Source organism: Pristiophorus japonicus, chromosome 1 (assembly GCF_044704955.1).
Source record: "Pristiophorus japonicus isolate sPriJap1 chromosome 1, sPriJap1.hap1, whole genome shotgun sequence".
NCBI lineage: Eukaryota > Metazoa > Chordata > Chondrichthyes > Pristiophoridae > Pristiophorus > Pristiophorus japonicus.
Genome location: NC_091977.1, coordinates 349,368,993 through 349,390,350, shown reverse-complemented (window position 1 = coordinate 349,390,350; position 21,358 = coordinate 349,368,993). Strand labels below are relative to the sequence as shown.

Sequence of the window (21,358 nt, the reverse complement as noted above, 5' to 3'; positions counted from 1 at the left end):
CCACTCTCACCGCAGGTGAGTCTTCTTCCACTAACAGCTGCTGCTGCCTCATGATGGCTAAGTTATGCAGCATGCAGCACACAACAGTGAACTGACTGACAATCTCAGGGGAGTATTTCAAGAATGGTCCAGGCATCAGAAACGCAGTTTCAAGGTCCTCTCTATGATGCTTTGCGTTGTAATGTGCGACATGTTGTATTGACGGTCAGCTTCCGTCCGGGTTACGTGTAAGGGGTCATGAGCCAGATGACGAGGCCGTACCCTTTGTCTCCCAGTAGCCAGCTCTGCCCTTCTGGCTGCTGCTCAAACATGGTATATATAACGCTATTGCGTAGGATGAATGCATCATGGGTGCTGCCAGGGTATCTTGCATCAACTGACATGATGCGATGCATGTTGTCACACACGAGTTGCACATGAATGGAGTGGAAGCCTTTTCTATTCCTGAACAGCTCGGAATCCTTCAAAAGGTGCTCGCAAGGCGATGTGGGTACAATCAATGCAGCCCTGTACCTTTGGGAAGCCAGCAATCCTTGAGAATCCTACAGCCCTGTCATGGAGTGCTTAGGCAGTCATTGGGAACTTGATGAAGTCATTTCTCCGTGCATACAGTGCAGCCGTGGCCTGGCGAATGGAGACATGTATTGCATGTTGAGAGATGGCGCACACATCTCCAGTTGTAGCTTGAAATGATCCGGAGGCATAGAATGAAAGTGCAGCTGAAACCTTCACTTCAACTGAAAAAGCAGTCCACCTGCCGCTTCTCGGCTGCAGGTCTGGTCTCAGGTCTCACGGACAACTTCTCTTATGAAACGCAGCCTTTTAACACATTCTGCATCACTCATGATAGAGAATTCAAGCTCTGCAGCCTGGCTGCAGTTTTTGAGAAAACACAGACCACATTGCATTAAGTCATCAATCAACTTGACATTTTAATACCTTGGGTAGCGAGCCAATTAAAAGGTTAACAGACTATCAATTGAGCCAATAAGGTCAAAGAAGGCGAGTTCTTTTCTGTAAATTGAACCAGGTATAAGTACAGCCATTTTGGCCATGTGGTCTCAGAAGGACAAAGGCCTGGCTTAAAGCCAGAAGCTTGTTGCTGCTGCCAGAATAAAGTTACCTTAAAACTACAACCGGAGTTCGTATTTCATTGGGAATTAAGAGATCTAACAATTTTGGCGTCACGAACACAATCGCTGAGGGAAGAAACTGAATTTTGGACATCAGACCTACATACTGAGGTAAGGACTCCTCTTTATAAAAGTCCTCGGTCAAAAGTCTAAATTCGCCTCTCCTTCTACGCAATTCCGAAAGCCTCCGGTTTGCGAACCCTCCGGTTGGTAGTCGGCTCGAGGTCCCAAAGACGTCTAACTTCGGCGGTGAGTTTGTTAATTAATCACTGACCCACTGATCGGCTGGAAAGCCTACGACTCGAGACCACAGTAAAGAAATCAGTATTATGGCAGCAGGAGATAAGAGCAAAGAATTGCCTACAACTGTTAAAGGTGGGCAGGCACCACCTGAGGTTTCGATAGATGAAATAGATGAAATAGAGCAACAATTCAACTTATCTAAAACCTGTATTAAGATCGAACAAAAGTACGGAACCTCCAAAGGACAATGGTCCTTGGACGAGATTAAAAGGGTCTGGGGAAAAACGACCCGTATGAAAAATAAAGAGCGAACTAGATGGTCCCTAGCCGTTATGGGACAGATCCGAAAGCGGAATGAAATTATAATGCGTTCCCAACATGATCGAGAACTGACCAGTACAAAGGACCAATTGCAAGTTGTTTGTGCACAGCTGCGACAAAAAAGATTTGAACTTGAAAAGTCGGAAGCAGAAGTTAAAGATCTTAAAGGTGATATTAAAGAATGGAAAAAATCATTAGGTCAAGAGACAGTAATAGGGAAAGGAAAATGTATTGATCAATTCCCAGGGTACCCATGTTTGGATAAATTAAAAGCGCAAACCCGAAGACACGACCGAGGAATAGATACGGATTCTGAATCCTCCGACAATACAGTGTCGGAGGATGATGAAGAATTAGGGGTGCGCTTTGCCCCATTTAAAAAAAGACGAGTTGTAGTCAAATCAGAAGAGACTGTGGATGAGGGCGGAACCAAAAAAACGAAGAAAAGGGTGTATGCAGAATACTTATTTCATGATCCGGCAGACCCAGAGAAAATTGATAAATGATCCAAGGAGTTGCCCAATCCAAAGAAAGGGGGAGTGAAAACGTGGGACCAATTGGACCGCTTAAGAAATATATATCAACTTCATCCCTGGGATGGAGTGCAAATTTTGACCATAATGGTGCCAAAAACACAGGGAAGAAAATTGCACGACAAGGTAGAAGAAGCTTTGGGACAGGATGAGCAAGAATTAAACGCAGGATGGGAGGTGATTAAACACTGGCTGCAAGCCTTCAGTCCAGCTAAAACAGACTGGGGAAAAATTGCAGCCTGCCAACAGAAAGGAACAGAGGAGGTCCTGGAGTATGACGAGCGGTTTAGATGCACGTGGCTAGAACATTCGGGTATGAATAATACGGCTGAGGAAATGGATGAACAAGCGTTTGGACCCCTGAAAGCAGCTTTTGTGGCAGGTCTAAAGCCAGAACTGTCCAAAATGCTTGAGGTAGTGTTAACGGACTGGAAAGGTAGAGGAACGACCTTTGCAGCATTGGTGGATCGATGTAACCAATTAGATCGGGATATGGGAGCTAAAATCCGAGCCCTGCAGGCTGTGGGATGGAAATCCCAGGATTCCGATAAACAGTCATTAGGAAAATTACCCGGAAAATGTCATTATTGTGGGAAAGAAGGTCACTGGGCCAAGATGTGCAGGGCAAAATAGCAAGGTCATGGCCGGGGAAGAGGACGCAGCCAGGGATACAATTCAGCCAACAAACTAGGATTGTCACAAGATAACGACCTCATAGAAGCATTTAAGCGACTGACAATACAACAGAAGGAGTTACTTGGGATAGCAAAAAACGATTAGAGCCCATCCTGGTCCACCTCCTCGCACGAGTACAACAAAGGGGAGATGGGCTATATATAACTGTGAGGGTAGGCGATAAGGATGTGGACTGTCTTTTAGACACAGGGGCGGAATTAACATGCTTACCCCTACAATATGGAGACTTTTTGCCGTTGGATGGTAGGGCACGTACAGCCTATGGAGTTGGGGGCCATAAAATGGAAATTAAAAGGACAACACCGGTACTTATAGGGCTGGGTCCACATGAACTAGCCACGCCGGTCTGGATAGGCCCAGTAGATCAACCCCTTTTGGGAATGGACGTTCTAATCCAAATAGATTCATCGTTGCATTTCGAGGATGGTCAGGTGACATGGTCAATTAGAACTTTGAAGAAAGAAGAATTGAAGGAACACCCGATATGGGCTAAAGATAAGAACGATTGTGGCCTACTCCAGATGGAGCTTGCGTCATTTACCGGGACCAAGCCTCCATGCACTAAACAGCATCCCATCAGTCCAACTGCCATCGCGGGAATCTTACCGGTTATTCAGCAATTGGAGAAACAATGGGTGCTTATTAAAACGCATAGCTCCTCCAATAGCCCCGTGTGGCCGGTACAGAAATCTAATGAGACTTGGCGTTTGTCGATTATAGGAAAGCTAACCAGTGTATTGATCAAAAAGCTCCTTTGGTCGCAGATCCCTCCACCATTTTTAATGCCCTCAAACCGGAACATAAATATTTCTCGGTTATAGATATGGCCAACGGATTTTGGTCAGTGCCTCTGGTACCGGAGGTTCGACAGTGGTTTGCTTTCACGGTCCAAGGACAACAGTATACTTGGACCCGGTTACCGCAGGGTTTCCACAACAGCCCTACGGTATTTCACATGGCTTTACAAAGCCATTTGTGAGAATTACCTCCCCTGTCATCCACAGTCATCCAATATGTAGACGATATCCTGCTAGCTTCAAACACGGAAGAACAGCATGAACAAGATTTACGAGCTTTGCTGGACCACCTTTGGCTGAAAGGACATAAAGCCAGCATCAACAAAGCACAAATATCCCAAGAAGAGGTTGTATACCTGGGACAAAAGATTTCACAAGGAAAGAGAGAACTTACCCAGGATAGAACTGCAGCCATTCGGGCTGCTAAAAAAACCACCACTATTCAGGAACTAAGGTCCTTTTTGGGATTGTGTAACTTTAACAGAAATTAGATTGACTCCTTCACACAGCTTGCTCAGCCATTGAATGATATCTTAAAGGGGAAACGTGCCTCTAAAGAAGCCATCACCCTCACTAAGGAACAGCAAGAGGCCTTCCTGAGTTTGAAAAAGGCTTTGTGTTCGGCACCGGCTCTGGGAATCCCCGACAGTGGTAAGCCATTTACCCTGTTTATCCATGAGAAAGAAGGATATAAGACAGCTATACTGACACAAGAACATGGGGATCGGCAAAGACCTATTGGCTATTATTCGGCAAAACTGGATGCAGTAGCCCTCGGATGGGGAAGTTGCCTAAGGGCCATGGAAGCTACATGTCGAGCGGTAATGATCACTGCGGGTCTAGTCCTCGACCAAAAGCTGATTGTCAAGTGTTCCCACACCGTGTACGCTTTGCTGTGTATGAATAGAATGTCTCAGTTGACGGCAGCTAGATTGACCCGCTGGACAGCAGTTTTGGAAGCTCCTAATCTCCATATCGTCCGGGCCAGCCCGGTTAATCCCGCAACTATGCTCCCGATGTCAGAATCGAGGGAGCAAGAGGGGGGAGAATGTGAAGAGCATGACTGCGTGAAGATTTTAAAAGAAACAGAAGAAGCAGCCTTAGCAGCAGAGGAGCCTCTGCACAACCCAGACCTCATCCTGTTTACAGATGGTTCCTCCTTTGTTGACAATGGTACCAGATGGGCAGTGGAAGGAGCGCATGGCACCAAGCACCCCACCCACCCGTTCCTTCAACCACCGTCTGACTCCATCTGTGTCAGAGAAGATAGGTCCTGCATTGGACTCTTCAGTCACCTGAGAACTCAGTTTTAGTTTTGAAGGAAGTCATTCTTGACTCCAAGGGACTGCCTATGACGATGGGCAGTTACAACCTTATATGAGGTAGTGGCAAAAGGATGTTTACCCTCAGGAACGTCAGCACAACAAGCCGAGTTACGGGCCCTGTCAGAAGCATGTCGAATAGCAGAAGAACAGACAGCTAATGTCTACACAGATTTGCGTTATGCTTTTGGAGTCGCTCACGACTTTGGTCTGTTATGGCGGAAAAGAGGATTCCTCACTGCTGCTGGTACACCTATCCGAAATGGAAAAGAAGTCCGAGACTTACTAGAGGCCAAACAATTACCTCAGGAAGTGTCCATCCTGAAGTGGAAGGCCCATACCAAGGAAAATACCACAGAAGCACAGGGAAATGTCCTAGCCCACCAGGCAGCTAAAGATGCCGCCTCACAGGGCGTTCCCCCAGAAGAACCAACACAGATGTGCAGATTGAAAGCACTCAGGACTCTGACACGAGACCTTCAAACAATGCAAGGCGAGTGCTCCGAGAGGAAAAATGAACATGGATTGAGGCAGGAATTAAGCTATGTGAAGATGGTGTCTGGAGACAAAGAGTTACTGACAAGCCAGTCGCGCCACAAGCTGTGTAGTCTGCCAGAAAAATAATTCTGGACCCATCACGGTAATGCCCCAACTGAGGCCCCCTGCCCCTGTTGAACCATTCCAGCATCTGCAGGCTGATTATATATCTCTTCCTTCATGCCAAGGATACACGAACATTCTTGTCATGGTCGACAGATTCTCTAGATGGGTAGAAGCTGTCCCAACTAAAAGAGCCACAGCCAATCACACTGCAAAGGTCTTGTGTAAGGATTACATTCCCCGATGGGGAGTCCCGAGTAGCATTGACTCAAATCAGGGAATACACTTCACAGGTGCTGTCTGCCAAGAAGTCTGTAGGTTACTGAACATTACGTGGGATTTACACTGTCCTTATCATCCACAATCATCAGGACAAGTAGAGCGAATGAATCGAACTCTGAAACAACAGCTTGCCAAATATCACCAAGAAGGAACACCATGGCCCCAGGCACTACCAATAAGTGCTATGTAGCATTAGGGCAACGCCGAACAGAACTACAGGTCTAAGCCCATTTGAAATTATAACAGGAAGACCCATGTCGCTGCCAGGAACTATTGATTTAAAGAAAGCTGATATTCACTTAATGAGTGACACTTTGTTATCATACTGTCAGAACCTAACCAATGCTATTAGTTCTGTTTCCCGACAGGTATCGGCAGCTTGGGGTAATCCACCTGAAGGAGGACACGACATCATCCCGGGAGTCTGGGTGTATGTGAAAAAGTTGCATAAAGAACCTTTGGGTGCCAAGTGGGAGGGACCTTATCAAGTGTTACTGACCACCCAGGCAGCTGTTAAAGTCCAAGGAAAGCCAGGATCCACGCATCACACATTAAACAAGCACCCGTAACTGAAGCTGAAATCTAATAAGGGGGGACAATTACCTTTTGCCAAAATGTATAAATTTACTGTATTACTGAATGTAGGTATTCTAGGCATAGGCCTACTTCTTACTAGCCGACCCTCTGCACCAAAGGCAAATAGTAGGGTAGCAAGGGAATTAATTGTAAATACCTTTTTATATGTCATACATTTATGCCAAACAAGGTAACATTTCTAGTTGTTGGGCGTGTGCGCATATTAAAATCAATGCAGAAATGGTCGCAATCCGCACAGTAGCTCTACAGAATAGACTGGCCCTTGACTACATTCTGGCTGAAAAGGGAGGTACTTGCGCCCTACTCGGAACTGAGTGCTGCACATATATCCCAGATAGCTCCGAAGAAATTACCCACTTAGCAGAGCATATCCAAAAGGAGGTAGAAAAGCAACCCCCATCATTCACTTTGTGGAGCGGAGCCACTGAATGGCTAGGTTCAATAGGAACTTTATTGGTGGAAGGTTTAATTCTATTCGTTGTAATTATTTTACTTTTATATTGTTTGTTTATGTTGATTAAATGTTGTTGCAACCAGGCGGCTGTAGCTGCTGTCCCGCATGTGAGACACCTTTCAGGTCCCAGGAGACCGTCTGTACGTGGCACAGGGGTATGTTATGCTGAAGGGAAGGTTGTTTACTGGTTGAATTAAGATATTGATTTGGATTAAATTGGAATAAGGTTAATTAACATACTAAAACCAGACTTCCATTGTGGCCACGATGGAACTCGGGTTGGTGTAAATTTGTGTGGAAGTTACTAGCCCGGACATGTGGCGAAACACATCAACAAATTTTAGAAGGAAACTCTATTAACATGTATGAAATTATTTTGTAGAATGTTTAATCAGTGATAGCTGATGTTTTATGATTCAGTTTGTGAAAGAATCAAAGGGGGATTGATCGAGAATTCAAGCTCTGCAGCCTGGCTGCAGTTTTTGAGAAAACACAGACCACGTTGCATTAAGTTATCAATCAACTTGACATTTTAGGACCTTGGGTAGCGAGCCAATTAAAAGGTTAACAGACTATCAATTGAGCCAATAAGGTCAAAGAAGGCGAGTTCTTTTCTGTAAACTGAACCAGGTATAAGTACAGCCATTTTGGCCATGTGGTCTCAGAAGGACAAAGGCCTGGCTTAAAGCCAGAAGCTTGTTGCTGCTGCCAGAATAAAGTTACATTAAAACCGCAACCAGAGTTCGTATTTCATTGGGAATTAAGAGATCTAACAACTCAGCTGGAGGTATGAACGCCTGATGCAAAATTGCCTACAGGCTCTGATGTTCCTGATGTGATGAGCTCTAATCAATTGTCTCCTACGTAGCACAATGATGCAGAATGCTTGCAAAAGATATGGCATTGTCAGTATTGCCCCATACTTCAAATTAAACTTTCAAAGAAGATCAAAACGGCAGGAAAGCAGGCAGAACAGGTTCGCAGTTCTCTCTCTCTTCTCTCCCCCCAACCCCCCCGGCTCCGCTCCCTCCCAAGGTCTGTATGGATGGACCACACCCCAAAGGTCATTTGTCCTCTCCTCTCTCCCTCCTCCTCCCCCCCCTCCGAGTCTCATGACCTCTTTCTCCCTCATCCTCCCCCCACCCTTGAGTCTTGTGATCTCTCTCCCTCCCACCCACCCCTTCCCAGCCTCTCCGTTGAATTGCAGCCTCTCCCTCTGTGTGGCCCCCGATGCTTGCCAGCTCCCTCCCTCCCCCACGCCTCTCCGTTGATTTGCTTGCAGCCTCTCCGTTGAATCCCGATGCTGGCCAGTTCACTCGCTCCCGTCCCTAGCCCAGGCCAAGTGGCCTCCCAGTGCGTTGTCCCGCCCCTAGCCCAGGCTGAGTGGTCTCCCAGTGCATTGTCCCGTCCCTAGCCCAGGCCGAGTGGCCTCCCAGTGCGTTGTCCCGTCCCTAGCCCAGGCTGAGTGGTCTCCCAGTGCATTGTCCTGTCCCTAGCCCAGGCCGAGTGGCCACCCAGTGCATTGTCCCGTTCCTAGCCCAGGCCGAGTGGCCTCACAGTGCATTGTCCCGTCCCTAGCCCAGGCTGAGTGGCCTCCAGTGCGTTGTCCCATCCCTAGACCAGGCCGAGTGGCCTCCCAGTGCATTGTCCCGTCCCTAGCCCAGGCCGAGTGGCCTCCCAGTGCATTGTCCCGTCTCTAGCCCAGGCCGAGTGGCCTCCCAGTGCGTTGTCCCGTCCCTAGACCAGGCCGAGTGGCCACCCAGTGCATTGTCCCGTTCCTAGCCCAGGCCGAGTGGCCACCCAGTGCATTGTCCCGTCTCTAGCCCAGGCCGAGTGGCCACCCAGTGCATTGTCCCGTCCCTAGCCCAGGCCGAGTGGCCACCCAGTGCATTGTCCCATCCCTAGCCCAGGCTGAGTGGCCTCCAGTGCGTTGTCCCATCCCTAGCCCAGGCCGAGTGGCCTCCCAGTGCGTTGTCCCATCCCTAGCCCAGGCCGAGTGGCCACCCAGTGCATTGTCCCGTTCCTAGCCCAGGCCGAGTGGCCACCCAGTGCATTGTCCCGTTCCTAGCCCAGGCCGAGTGGCCACCCAGTGCATTGTCCCGTTCCTAGCCCAGGCCGAGTGGCCACCCAGTGCATTGTCCCGTTCCTAGCCCAGGCCGAGTGGTCTCCCGCACCGGCCCACTGCCTTCCCGGGCCGAGTGCAGAAAGGTGAATTGCAGTTTGAAGATTAAGGTAGGACTTCCAATTTTTTATTTCTTATAGAATTGTTAGCAGTTTTTGTTTGAAAATATTGCTACGGGTAAGGCTTGGTTGGTTCAGGTGCAGGTCCTCACCGCTTCCCGCCCCTATCCCAGGCCGAATGACCTCCAATGTACTTACCTGCACCGATTTTTTTATCTCTCCGCAAGGGTTTTCTGACGTGGCCTAAGTAGAAATGGAGTCACTATTAGCTGCCCAAAGTTGCCTAAATGGGCAGAACTGGCATCGGTGGCTGGTAACGCCCCCTTTTGAGAAAAAAAAACTAACCTAAAAAGTACGCAACTAAGTGAGTTACGCTGGTGCAAATTAATTGGGGAAACTGGGGATTTTTAAGTTACACCAGAAAAAGAAGCCTACTCTTTAAAAAAAACGGAGCATTTCCTGGCCAAAATTGAGCCCAAAGTTTGTAACATAATAGCTAAAAAAACAATTCACAAAGCAATTCTTTAAATAGAGCACGTGAGTCCCTTCTTGAGCACAATCTTCTCTGTGCTCAGTGGTGGTGCTCTTGCCTGTGTCAGAATGTCGTGGGTTCAAACCCCACTGCAAAGACTTGAGCCCACAATCTATGCCTACACTTCAGTGCAGTACTGAAGGAGTGCTGCACTGTCAGAAGTGCTGTCAGATGAGACTTTAAATGAAACCCCGTTTGCCCCCTCAGGTGGATGCAGAGGATCCCATGGCACTATTTTGAAGAAGAGCAGGGAAGTTGTACCAGTATTCTGGTCACTATTTATCCCTCAGCCAACATTACTAAAACAGATTATCTGGTCATTTATCTGATTGTTGTTTGTGGGAGCTTGCTGTATGCAATTTTGATGCTGCGTTTCCTACAATTTAAAAGAGTGACTACATTTCAAAAGTACTTAATTGGCAGTGAGGTGCTTTGGGTTGTTCGGAGGTCATAAAAGAAGCTGGACAAATATTTTCATCTTTCTTTCTATATATGAGACACACACAGAAGGACTATGAGTCACTTGTCAAGTTTGCATGAATCGGAACTGAAATCTGATGATTTTTTTTGTTATTGCTGTGGACTGAAATCCTGACTTTTACTGGATTAGCATTATTAATTTTAACAAAAACTGCAAATGTAATTTTATTGTTAAACAGTCACATTTTGGGGAATAAAAGAATCAAAAAATATACAAAATCCGAAGTGTAAAAAAAATGTTCCGACTGCATATTTCTACACAATTTGAAAGATATTGGCCCCAAGTTTCGTCCCGCGGCGAAAACGGCGCACCTCCGAGCTGGGCGCCTGTTTCTCGCGCCAAAAACTGCGCCTAAAAAAAAGTCCGATATTCTCGAGCTCCTTGGAGCTCGATGTCTGCTTGACGCGGCGCGCTCTTCGCAGCAGGGGGCGGAGCCTAACACTCGTGCCGATTTTCTAAGTAGCAGGGGGTGGGTACAATTTAAATTAGCCTTCGTGGTGCCGGCAACCCTGCGCGTGCGCGTTGGAGCGTGTGCGCAGTCTCACACAAACATTGGCACTCGGCCATTTTTAAAAATAATGCAGAAAAAGTGAAGATTTGTTTCTTGGACCCCTGCAAAGGCTTGTAATTTTATTTTTTTTTGATATTTCTGTGTGAGGGAGTGCTTTTAGCAGCACTGCTGAATAAATCACCTGCTGAAATCAGTGAGTTCAGCTTTTCACTGCTAAACTTGCAGAACCGGTGCTGCATTGGTGCATGCAAATTAAGGACTGTGTGTTTGGAGAAATGAGTGCCAATTCAACTTTGCAATGGATCAACGTCCACCAAAAACAAAGAATTTCTTGCATGAGGAAGTGGAGATATTAGTCAACGTAATTGAGCAGAGATGGCAGGAGCTAGATACCAGCAACAGAGGTCGCATAAAAGTGCCACCTAAAGAAATGAAGAAACGCTGGAACCAAGTTGCAGAAGATTACTGCGCAGTGGTGCATACCAGGAGATCTGGAAGCCAGTGTAAAAAGGAATGGCACGACCTTAGTCAAGTAGGTAGTGTAAGTAATATTTCCCATTTGTGTGAAAGTACCCATGGCACCCACTCGGCCGTCGTGGTGGTGGCGGCAGTGGTAATGGTGATGATGGTGATGGTGATGATGATGATGATGCTGAGGGTACAGAACAAGAACCAGTACAACCAGCTGCGGACGATCCAGACTGGATGATGGCAGCGATGACTGAAATGTCTGCAGGGGAGAGCTTCCAATTTAATGTTTATGAGCCCCCATCAAGGGGCATCAGAGTTTCAACCCCTAGCATAGGTCTTGGTTCCACCTTCCATGGTTTTGCTTCCAATGTTGCGGGTCCCAGTGGTGCTGCTGGTATAATGCAGCATTCTACATCAGTGCACTACCGTCCGAGCCTGCGCCTCCCTCTTGCATAGGTTCTGGTTCCACCTACTATGGTTTTGATTCCGACGCTTCGGGTCCCAGTGTTGCTGCTGATATCATGGAGCAGTTTACACCCATTCGTCCAACATCCCAGCCCATGGCTCGCACTCGAGTGCTGTCATCTGGAACACCGAGCGTCCTACCGTTCCAGCCCGAGCCCCTCCCTCTCGTACTGCCGTCTGCAACACAGAGCATCCCACCATTCCAGCCCGAGCCTCTCCCTCCAGTTCAGCCGTCTGGAACACAGAGCGTCCCACAGTCCCAGCCTGCGCCTCCCTGTGTAGTGGTGCCTCAAGGCAGACCCAGGCAGAGGAGAAGGAGATTGGAGACACGGTCTCCTGAGATGCAGCGTGCAACAGATGCGACTCAGGTTGTGGCATTGGGTATGGAGACCAATGAGCTTACCCGATCACTCATCGGTGGCGTCAATGCAGTAGGTGAAGAGTTGACGGTCCTGACGGGAGAAATAGCAGTAATGACACGAGAACTTAGGGAGGGAATGTCTGAGCGATTGCAATCGACGGCACAGGCCGTCAGGGAGGGCATGCAAGTGTCAGCACAGGCCGTCAGGATGGGCCTGGTTGAGGTAGCTGCTGCAATAAGGGCACACAGCCCAGCCAATCAAATGACACCCCCATGAGGAAGTGAACATTCACTGAGATGTGGATGAGAGATGGTTGCAGCCTTTCTTTGCTGCTTTTGTTCTTGTTCTTGATGTAGCTGTAGTAGCGTTTTTCAAATTGAAATTGTTTTGTAAGTTTTGTAACTTTACAACTTATAAGGGATCTTATGGTTTTTAAGTGATCTTATAGTGTAAATGCTCTCACATTCTGTAAATTATTTAATTTTGCATCTAAAAAGTCATCTTGAAGTGTAAGTGATCTTAGAGTGTAACATTTTTCACATAGAAAGTGTTTTGTAACTTTTGTAACTTTACAAGTTTATAAGTGATCTTAAAGTTTTTAAGTGATCTTCAAGAGTCATATTAAAAAGTATAGTTTGATACAACAAATATTTTATTAGAGTGACGTTAACTTTTCAATAAAATATTTTTTCATTAAAACTGTTTCATGTTCCATTAACACAACACAACGTAGGAACAACTGCAAAGAATAAACATGTCCATATGCAAAAGTGGTCGCAGAGCCCTCAGGCATCAGTAGTTGAAGCGTTCACGGATGAGCTGCTGGCGCAAGTCTCGAGCAATCGTTAAAGGGGCACGATGGACGGCCCTCCTCCGACCTCGTGCTTCGGCATCAGGCACTTGCATGCTTTCCTGATTGTCGTTATCATCCACATCCTGGTCTTCCGTAATACTATCATCATGCACTGGACCCTCACGTCGGTCTTCGGGTTCCACTACCAGCTCCTGCTGCCTCATGATGGCTAAGTTATGAAGCATGCCGCACACAACAGTGAAGTGACCGACAATCTGAGTATAGCAACTGTCCTCCGGAATGGTCCAGGCATCGGAATCGCTGTTTCAATATGCCAATGGTCCTCTCAATGATGCTGCGTGTCGCAATATGCGCCATGTTGTATTGACGGTCAGCTTCCGTCTGTGTCACGCGTAAGGGCGTCATGAGCCAGGTGGTCAGGCCGTACCCTTTGTCTCCCAGTAGCCAGCTCTGCCCTTCTGGCTGCTGCTCAAACATATCAGATAGAATGCTGTCGCATAGGATGAACGCATCGTGGGTGCTGCCAGGGTATCTCGCATCGACTGACATGATGCGCTGCTTGTCGTCACACACGAGCTGCACATTGATAGAGTGGAAACCTTTCCTATTTCGGTACTGCTCAGATTCCTCCACAGGTGCTCGCAAGGCTATATGGGTACAATCAATGCAGCCCTGTACCTTTGGGAAGCCGGAAATCCTGAAGAAGCCCATAGCCCTCTCATGGATCGCTTGTGCGGTCATTGGGAAATTGATAAAGTCATTCCTTCGCGCATAAAGTGCAGCCGTGACCTGGTAAACGCAGGCATGTATTGCACGTTGAGAGATGGCACACACATCTCCAGTTGTAGCCTGAAACGATCCCGAGGCATAGAAAGAAAGTGCAGCTGTTACCTTCACTTCAACAGACAAGGCAGTTGTCCTTCTGCTTCTGGGCTGCAAATCTGCTCTCAGCATATCACAGATCTCAGTGACAACTTCTCTACGAAAACACAGCCTTTTCACACAATCAGCCTCGCTCATGTCCAGGTACGAGCGCCTGGTTCGATATTGTCGAATTGGGTAAGGTCTCCTGCCCATCAACCTACGGGCTACGACGTTCCTGGTGCGGTGAGCTCTAATCAATTCTCTCCTATGCAGTGAATTGATGGCAAACCATTGCATAATACGTGGTGTTGACAATGCAGCACCCATTCTGCAAATTTAAATATAAAACTGTCGATGTGGCTGCCTCTCCCTGTCCAAATGGCCTCAGTCCCCTCACAGCTCGAAGGCTGCTGCTGTATCTTCGGCTGCCGTTGAGCCACTGACGCCACCCCTAAACCGTGGCTGAATGGCCTCAAGCACCATAAAGAGCTGCATGTGTCAGGTGTTGATTCTTCGGCTGCCGGCCAGCCACTGACGCCGCTGATATCTCATGGCCGAATGGCCTCGGGTCCGTCCGGTGTTGCTTCTTCGCGGCCAGCCACGAAGAGAATGAAGGCCTGCTTCAAGCACTGCAGCTCAGCTCGAAGCTTGCTGCCGCTGCCGCCGAGACACTGACGCCACACCCCTGCCTGTCTCCAACATGAAAGGCCTGCCTGAAGCACAGCAGCTCGAAGGCTGATGCTATTTCACACAGGTAGGAACATGGTTTATTTAATCTTTTCTTTGCTTATAAATTTTTATTCAGGTTGGATTTATTTGTATAATATTTGTATAAGTATAACTAAGGATTGATTGTAGAATTTAATGACTTCCCTTTCCCCCCCCCACCTCGTTCCCTACGCCTGATTTTCTAACGTGTAGACAAGGTTTTTTCGAGCGTACAAAAATCTTCACTTACTCCATTCTAAGTTAGTTTGGAGTAAGTTTTCAGTCACGAAATTTTTAAATCAGGCGTAAGTGGCCGGACACGCCCCCTTTTGAAAAAAAAAATTCTGTTCCAAAGTGAAACTGTTCTAACTGACTAGAACTGGAGCAAACTAAATGTCGAGAATTCCGATTTCGAAGATACTCCGTTCTACACCAGTTGCTCCTAAAAATCAGGAGCAAATCATGTGGAAACTTGGGGCCACAGTTATGAGTAAGAGTCATAAGGGCTAAATCTGTGAAATCACACTCCCAGCAGGGAATCTGACCCATTGGAAATTTGAGCACATGCTCCTCCCATGAGGCTCTTTTGACTGGAAACCTGTTGTGAGCATGTACCCGAATTCCCGAGATGCACTCCTGATGACTGAGGGTCCCAGACAGGAGCAGGACTTGATAAAGTTACCTCAAAGTTGCTATTAAGAAAAGCACAAGGTAATAACATTAACATATCTAACTTTGCACCAACATTTTTAGAAATTAAACTAATCCACTTTCGTTACTAATTTCCCTTCTTTTTCTCTTCCAGCTGCAGCATAGCTCCAGGATTGCCAGTTAACCTCCGTTGAATTTCTTGAAAAATTCTCAGTTAGAGATGTGTGAGCTTGCACAGTGAATGCTCGCAGGCTATTCTAACATAGAGTGCATCGTAGCCAAGCTTGATCCTGTCCTCAACTGGTGCCTACACATCTGCACTTACCAGTGGAGAGCATTAGATAGAAATCAGGAGTGAAAGGCCTGACTGATTTTTCTGCTCTGTAGCCTAGGTCGATAATACCAATTGTAGTCTCTCAAACAACTCCTGCTGAGATTAGTGAACATCAAACCTGGGACCTCTGGGCTGCACCAGGCACTGAGCTATGGGGAGGTATAATGATTTGCACTTGACCTGGCTATATGACGGTTCTCGAACTTTCTGTGGTGGACAATACTATGGATGATTGGTAAATGTTTTGCAATTTTACCCCTTTACCAAATGCCCATTTTGAGTGCTGTAGCAGAATTTCATCGAGTTTGTGGGTTTGGGTGTGACTAAGAGCCATGTGTGCTGTTGGCAACTTTCAAATTGTGATCTGCAATTCAATGCAATATTCAAACATTAAACCTGATTTGTTCATTTTGGAGTTTGAATGTATGAAACCAAACCAGCTGTCACGGGCAGCGTAGAAAACCTACACCCCTGTTTTTCTATTGTCCCTTACAGTGAAACTAACCATCAACATTTTATAATTGTTCATTTCTCACCTAAGCTGTAGTCTCTACATTCATTTTCTTGGAAACCTCTTACGGACAGAGCATCAGAGGATATCTCCTCGTATGAATCAGGCAAGTGGTGAATGATGTCAAGCCGAGGCCTTGCATAGTGCTCTTTATCCTATTCCATAAAGAAGAAAGGGTATGTCATTTATTATTCATATAAACACAGACAAAAGCACTGCTCCCCACCTCTTGCTTTCTCCTCCCAATAGATCTCACATCAGTGCAAACCACCATTTGATCCATTGCGCTTCTGTGATACATAATGGAAATTTCTAGTCCATTTTTTTTCAAGTTTCTTAAACTTGACGAAGAGCAACAAACTTGCCTTCCATTGAAAGATGGATTCCAAATGACAGTGGAAACTGGGAAATGAGCCCTGGTCTCCTAATCTGCAAGTCCATGCCAGGATTCTGCCCTGATACGTGATCATCACTTGTTCTTTTTAACCATGTTTAAAAGCCACTCCCGTAGACTCTCTGACATTAACAACCAGAGGTTAACCCTAACTCGAAAGTAAATGATGTTAAATTTGTTAGATCTGGTAGTTTAATAAGAACATAAGAAATAGGAACAGGAGTAGGCCATACGGCACTTCGAGCCTGCTCCGCCATTCAATATCATGACTGATCTGATCATTGACTCAGCTCCACTTCCCTGCCCGCTCCCCATAACCCCTTATCGTTTAAGAAACTGTCTATTTCTGTCTTAAATTTATTCAATGTCCCAGCTTCCACAGCTCTCTGAGGCAGCGAATTCCACAGATTCACAACCCTCAGCATAAATTTCTCCTCATCTCAGTTTTAAATGGGTGACCCCTTATTCTAAGATCACGCTCTCTAGTTCTAGTCTCCCCCATCAGTGAAAACATCCTCTCTGCATCCACCTTGTCAAGCCTCCTCATAATCTTATATGTTTCGATAAGATCACCTCTCATTCTTCTGAATTCCAATGAGCAGAGGCCCAACCTACTCAACCTTTCCTCATAAGTCAACCCCCTCATCTCCAGAATCAACCTAGTGAACCTTCTCTGAACTGCCTCCAAAGCAAGTATATCCTTTCGTAAATATGGAAACCAAAACTGCACACAGTATTCCAGGTGTGGCCTCACCAATACCCTGTATAGCTATACCAAGACTTCTCTACTTTTATACTCAATCCCCTTTGCAATCAAGGCCAAGATTCCATTGGCCTTCCTGATCACTTGTTGTACCTTGCCTACTATCCTTTTCTGTTTCATGCACAAGTACCCTCAGGTTCTGCTGTACTGCAGCACTTTGCAATCTTTCTCCATTTAAATAATAACTTGCGCTTTGATTTTTTTTCTGCCAATGCATGACCTCATGATTTCCAACATTATACTCCATCTGCCAAATGTTTGCCCACTCACTTAGCCTGTCTAGTCCTTTTGCAGATTTTTTGTGTCCTCCTCACACATTGCTTTTCCTCCCATCTTTGTATCGTCAGCAAACTTGGCTACGTTACACTCAGTCCCTTCTTCCAAGTCGTTAATATAGATTGTAAATAGTTGGGGTCCCTGGGGCACTCCACTAGTTACTGGTTGCCAACCAGAGAATGAACCATTTATCCCGATTCTCTTTTCTGTTAGCCAATCCTCCATCCATGCTAATATATTACCCCCAATCCCGTGAACTTTTATCTTGTGCAGTAACCTTTTATGCAGCACCTTGTCAAATGCCTTCTGGAAATCCAAATACACCACATCCACTGGTTCCCCTTTATCCACCCTGTTCATTAAATCCTCAAAGAATTCCAGCAAATTTGTCAAACATGACTTCCCCTTCATAAATCCATGCTGACTCCGCCTGCCCGAATTTTGCTTTTCTAAATGTCCTGCTACTGCTTCTTTAATAATGGACTCCAACATTTTCCCAACCACAGATGTTAGGCTAACTGGTCTATAGTTTCCTGCTTTTTGTCTGCCTCTTTTTTTAATAGGGGCATTACATTTGCAGTTTTCCAATCTGCTGGGACCTCCCCAGAATCCAGGGAATTTTGGTAAATTACAACCAATACATCCACAATCCCTGCCGCTACTTCCTGATAAACGTTATGTTCTATTATATACTGACATGGTTTCAAAGAATTAAATCCATCATATGATGTGAATATTTTATAACTAGTATTTTTAAATCGTTTCCCATATTACAATAGTGACTACACTCCAAAAAGTACTTCATTGGCTGTAAAGCACTTTTTCTTTCTTTTTCTTTCTTAATCCTTTTTGCAACACACAAAATCCCTTAAAATTGAAAATCTTCCACCTTATGACAAACTCTTGTGGTGGTTTCAATTATTCCCGACACAAAAGCCACAAATTTTGGTTATATTTTCAAAATTTGCTGCAAGAAAAAATACTAAAGATATTAGAACTATCGGCACGTTTTCTTCCTATAGATTACCTATAATTGTGTTCTTCTCAATCTTCACACATGGTTCACAAACAAGTACTGCATTAAATTTGAAGTAGTACTTGAGATATTTCTCAATGAAGGTTTTAGCACTACACGAGCCCTTTTAGGCAGCAGATTATATACAAGCATAACTGTATGCAAGGTACCTCACCACTTGACCAGATCAAACAACAAGGAGACTGAACATATGCAAAAATATTAAAGACGAAGATGCTTTAGAGTAAAGAGGCAGTGCAGGTAACTAATGAATCCATATCTCCCAAAATTTATTCCCTTTCCGATGATCAAGTCAAGGCTTATATTAATTATTGATTATCTCAATTTTTAACAGAGAAATAAATGGGAAATGAACTATAGTTCCCAAAGAAGTCAAGTGTTGATTTTCCAAGAAGGAATTGACAAATACAACATCCAGGGCCCAAGTTTCCACACGATAAAAAACGGGCGCCCCTCCGAGCTGGGCGCCCGTTTTTCGCGCCTAATAGGGGCGGAAAAAAAATTCGTGATTCTGGAGAGTCCTGCAGCTCCTTGTCTGTTTGGCGCGGCGCCCAGGAGGGCGGAGCCTGCACTCGCGCCGATTTTGTAAGTGGGAGGGGGCGGGTACTATTTAAATTAGTTTTTTTCCTGCCGGCAACGCTGCGCGTGTGCGTTGGAGTGTTCGCGCACGCGCAGTGTGAAGGAAACATTGGCACTCGGCCATTTTTGTAGTTCTTTGTAGCTGTTTAGTTTTTGAACATTTTTTAATAAAAGCACATTGCCATCAGCACATCAGCACTGAGAAGGCTGCAGGAAGCCTCAGAAAGTTGAGGCAGCCGTTTCCCGACGACCTCCCCTTTTGCCATCGGGAAATGGCTCCTCAATTTCTGAGGCTTCCTGCAGCCTTCTGTCTCCTTCCCTCCCTCCCTCCCTCCCTCCCGCTGTCTGGAACGGCTCCCCCCCCCCGCGTTCAGTCGCTCGCCCGCCGTCTGGAACGGCTCCCCCCCCCCCCCCCCCCGCGTTCGGTCGGTTGGATCCCTCCCCGCCATCTGGAACGGCTTCCTTGCGTTCGGTCGGTCCCCTCCCTCTCTCCCGCCCACCGTCTGGAACGGCTTCCTTCCCCCCACCCCCCCCCCCCACTGCGTTCGGTCGGTCGGTTCCCTCCCTTCCTCCCGCCCGCCGTCTGGAACAGCTTCCTCCCCCACCCCCCCCCGCGTTCGGTCGGTTCCCTCCCTCCCGCCCGCCGTCTGGAACAGCTTCCTCCCCCACCCCCCCCCGCGTTTGGTCGGTTCCCTCCCGCCCGCCGTCTGGAACGGCTTCCTCCCCCCCACCCCCGCGTTCGGTCGGTTCCCTCCCTCCCGCCCGCCGTCTGGAACAGCTTCCTCCCCCACCCCCCCCCGCGTTCGGTCGGTTCCCTCCCTCCCGCCCGCCGTCTGGAACAGCTTCCTCCCCCACCCCCCCCCGCGTTCGGTCGGTTCCCTCCCTCCCGCCCGCCGTCTGGAACGGCTTCCTCCCCCCCACCCCCGCGTTCGGTCGGTTCCCTCCCTCCCGCCCGCCGTCTGGAACGGCTTCCTCCCCCACCCCCCCCCGCGTTTGGTCGGTTCCCTCCCGCCCGCCGTCTGGAACGGCTTCCTCCCCCCCACCCCCGCGTTCGGTCGGTTCCCTCCCTCCCGCCCGCCGTCTGGAACAGCTTCCTCCCCCACCCCCCCCCGCGTTCGGTCGGTTCCCTCCCTCCCGCCCGCCGTCTGGAACGGCTTCCTCCCCCCCACCCCCGCGTTCGGTCGGTTCCCTCCCTCCCGCCCGCCGTCTGGAACGGCTTCCTCCCCCCCACCCCCGCGTTCGGTCGGTTCCCTCCCTCCCGCCCGCCGTCTGGAACAGCTTCCTCCCCCACCCCCCCCCGCGTTCGGTCGGTTCCCTCCCTCCCGCCCGCCGTCTGGAACAGCTTCCTCCCCCACCCCCCCCCCGCGTTCGGTCGGTTCCCTCCCTCCCGCCCGCCGTCTGGAACGGCTTCCTCCCCCACCCCCCCCGCGTTCGGTCGGTTGGTCGGTCGGTTCCCTCCCTCCCGCCGTCTGGAACGGCTTCCTTCCCCCGCCCCCCGCGTTCGGTTTGTACCCTCCCTCCCTCCCTCCCACCCGCCCGCCCGCGGGAACGGCTGCCTCGTTTTGTGAGGCTTGCTGCAGCATTCTTCCTGGCTGAAGCACTTTCACACAGGTAGGAAGATGGTTTATTTAATCTTTTCGTGGCTTATAAATTTTTATTCAGGTTGGATTTATTTGTATAATATTTGTATAAGTATAAATAAGGATTTATTGTAGAATTTAATGACTTCCCTTCCCCCACCCCCTCCCCCCCTCCCCCCCACCCCACCTCGATCTGGACGCCTAATTTGTAACCTGCGCCTGATTTTTTAATGTGTAGAACAGGTTTTTTCAGTTCTACAAAAATCTTCACTTGCTCCATTCTAAGTTAGTTTGGAGTACGTTTTCACTGTGGAAACTTTCAAATCAGGCGTCAGTGGCCGGACACGCCCCCTTTTGAAGAAAAAATTCTGTTCCAAAGTGGAACTGTTCTACCTGACTAGAACTGCAGAAAAAAAAATGTGGAGAATTGCGATTTCTAAGATAGTCCGTTCTCCACCAGTTGCTCCTAAAAATCAGGCGCAAATCATGTGGAAACTTGGGCCCCCAGTGTGGTTGTACTAGTCACCAAGGGATGTACGATACAGTGGATAACTTTACACTTTGGTGTACATACCAAAAATATTGACAAAGTGTCTGACGTTGAGTTATGTAACTTTTGAGGCACACACCAGCTTAATGCAAATAACTACCTATGACAACATGCTTCTGTAGAACTGATTATAAAAAGAGAGATCTCTCGGAGCAATTTATAGGTTGGGGATAGAAAGTAGAAACTCAAGCAGTGAAGGTGGAAGGATGAGCATCAAAAAGGGACAAATGGGCAATCAAAACCAAGGGCTTTAAGGAGAATGATACTGGGACTTCGAGGGTTAAATTATGAGGACAGGTTGCATAACCTTGGCTTGT

The 21,358-nt window shown here is 47.5% G+C and overlaps 1 protein-coding gene across 4 annotated transcripts in view; it reads right to left on the bottom strand.

Annotated features, from left to right (window-relative positions):
• Window positions 1-21,358, bottom strand: part of vps41 (VPS41 subunit of HOPS complex) — a 297,897-nt gene that overhangs the window by 98,815 nt on the left and 177,724 nt on the right. For all 4 annotated transcript variants that reach the window (XM_070890345.1, XM_070890351.1, XM_070890353.1 and 1 more), the window contains one exon: window positions 15,889-16,018. In XM_070890345.1, coding sequence (XP_070746446.1) covers window positions 15,889-16,018 — 130 coding nt within the window. The remainder of the gene's footprint in view (window positions 1-15,888; window positions 16,019-21,358) is intronic.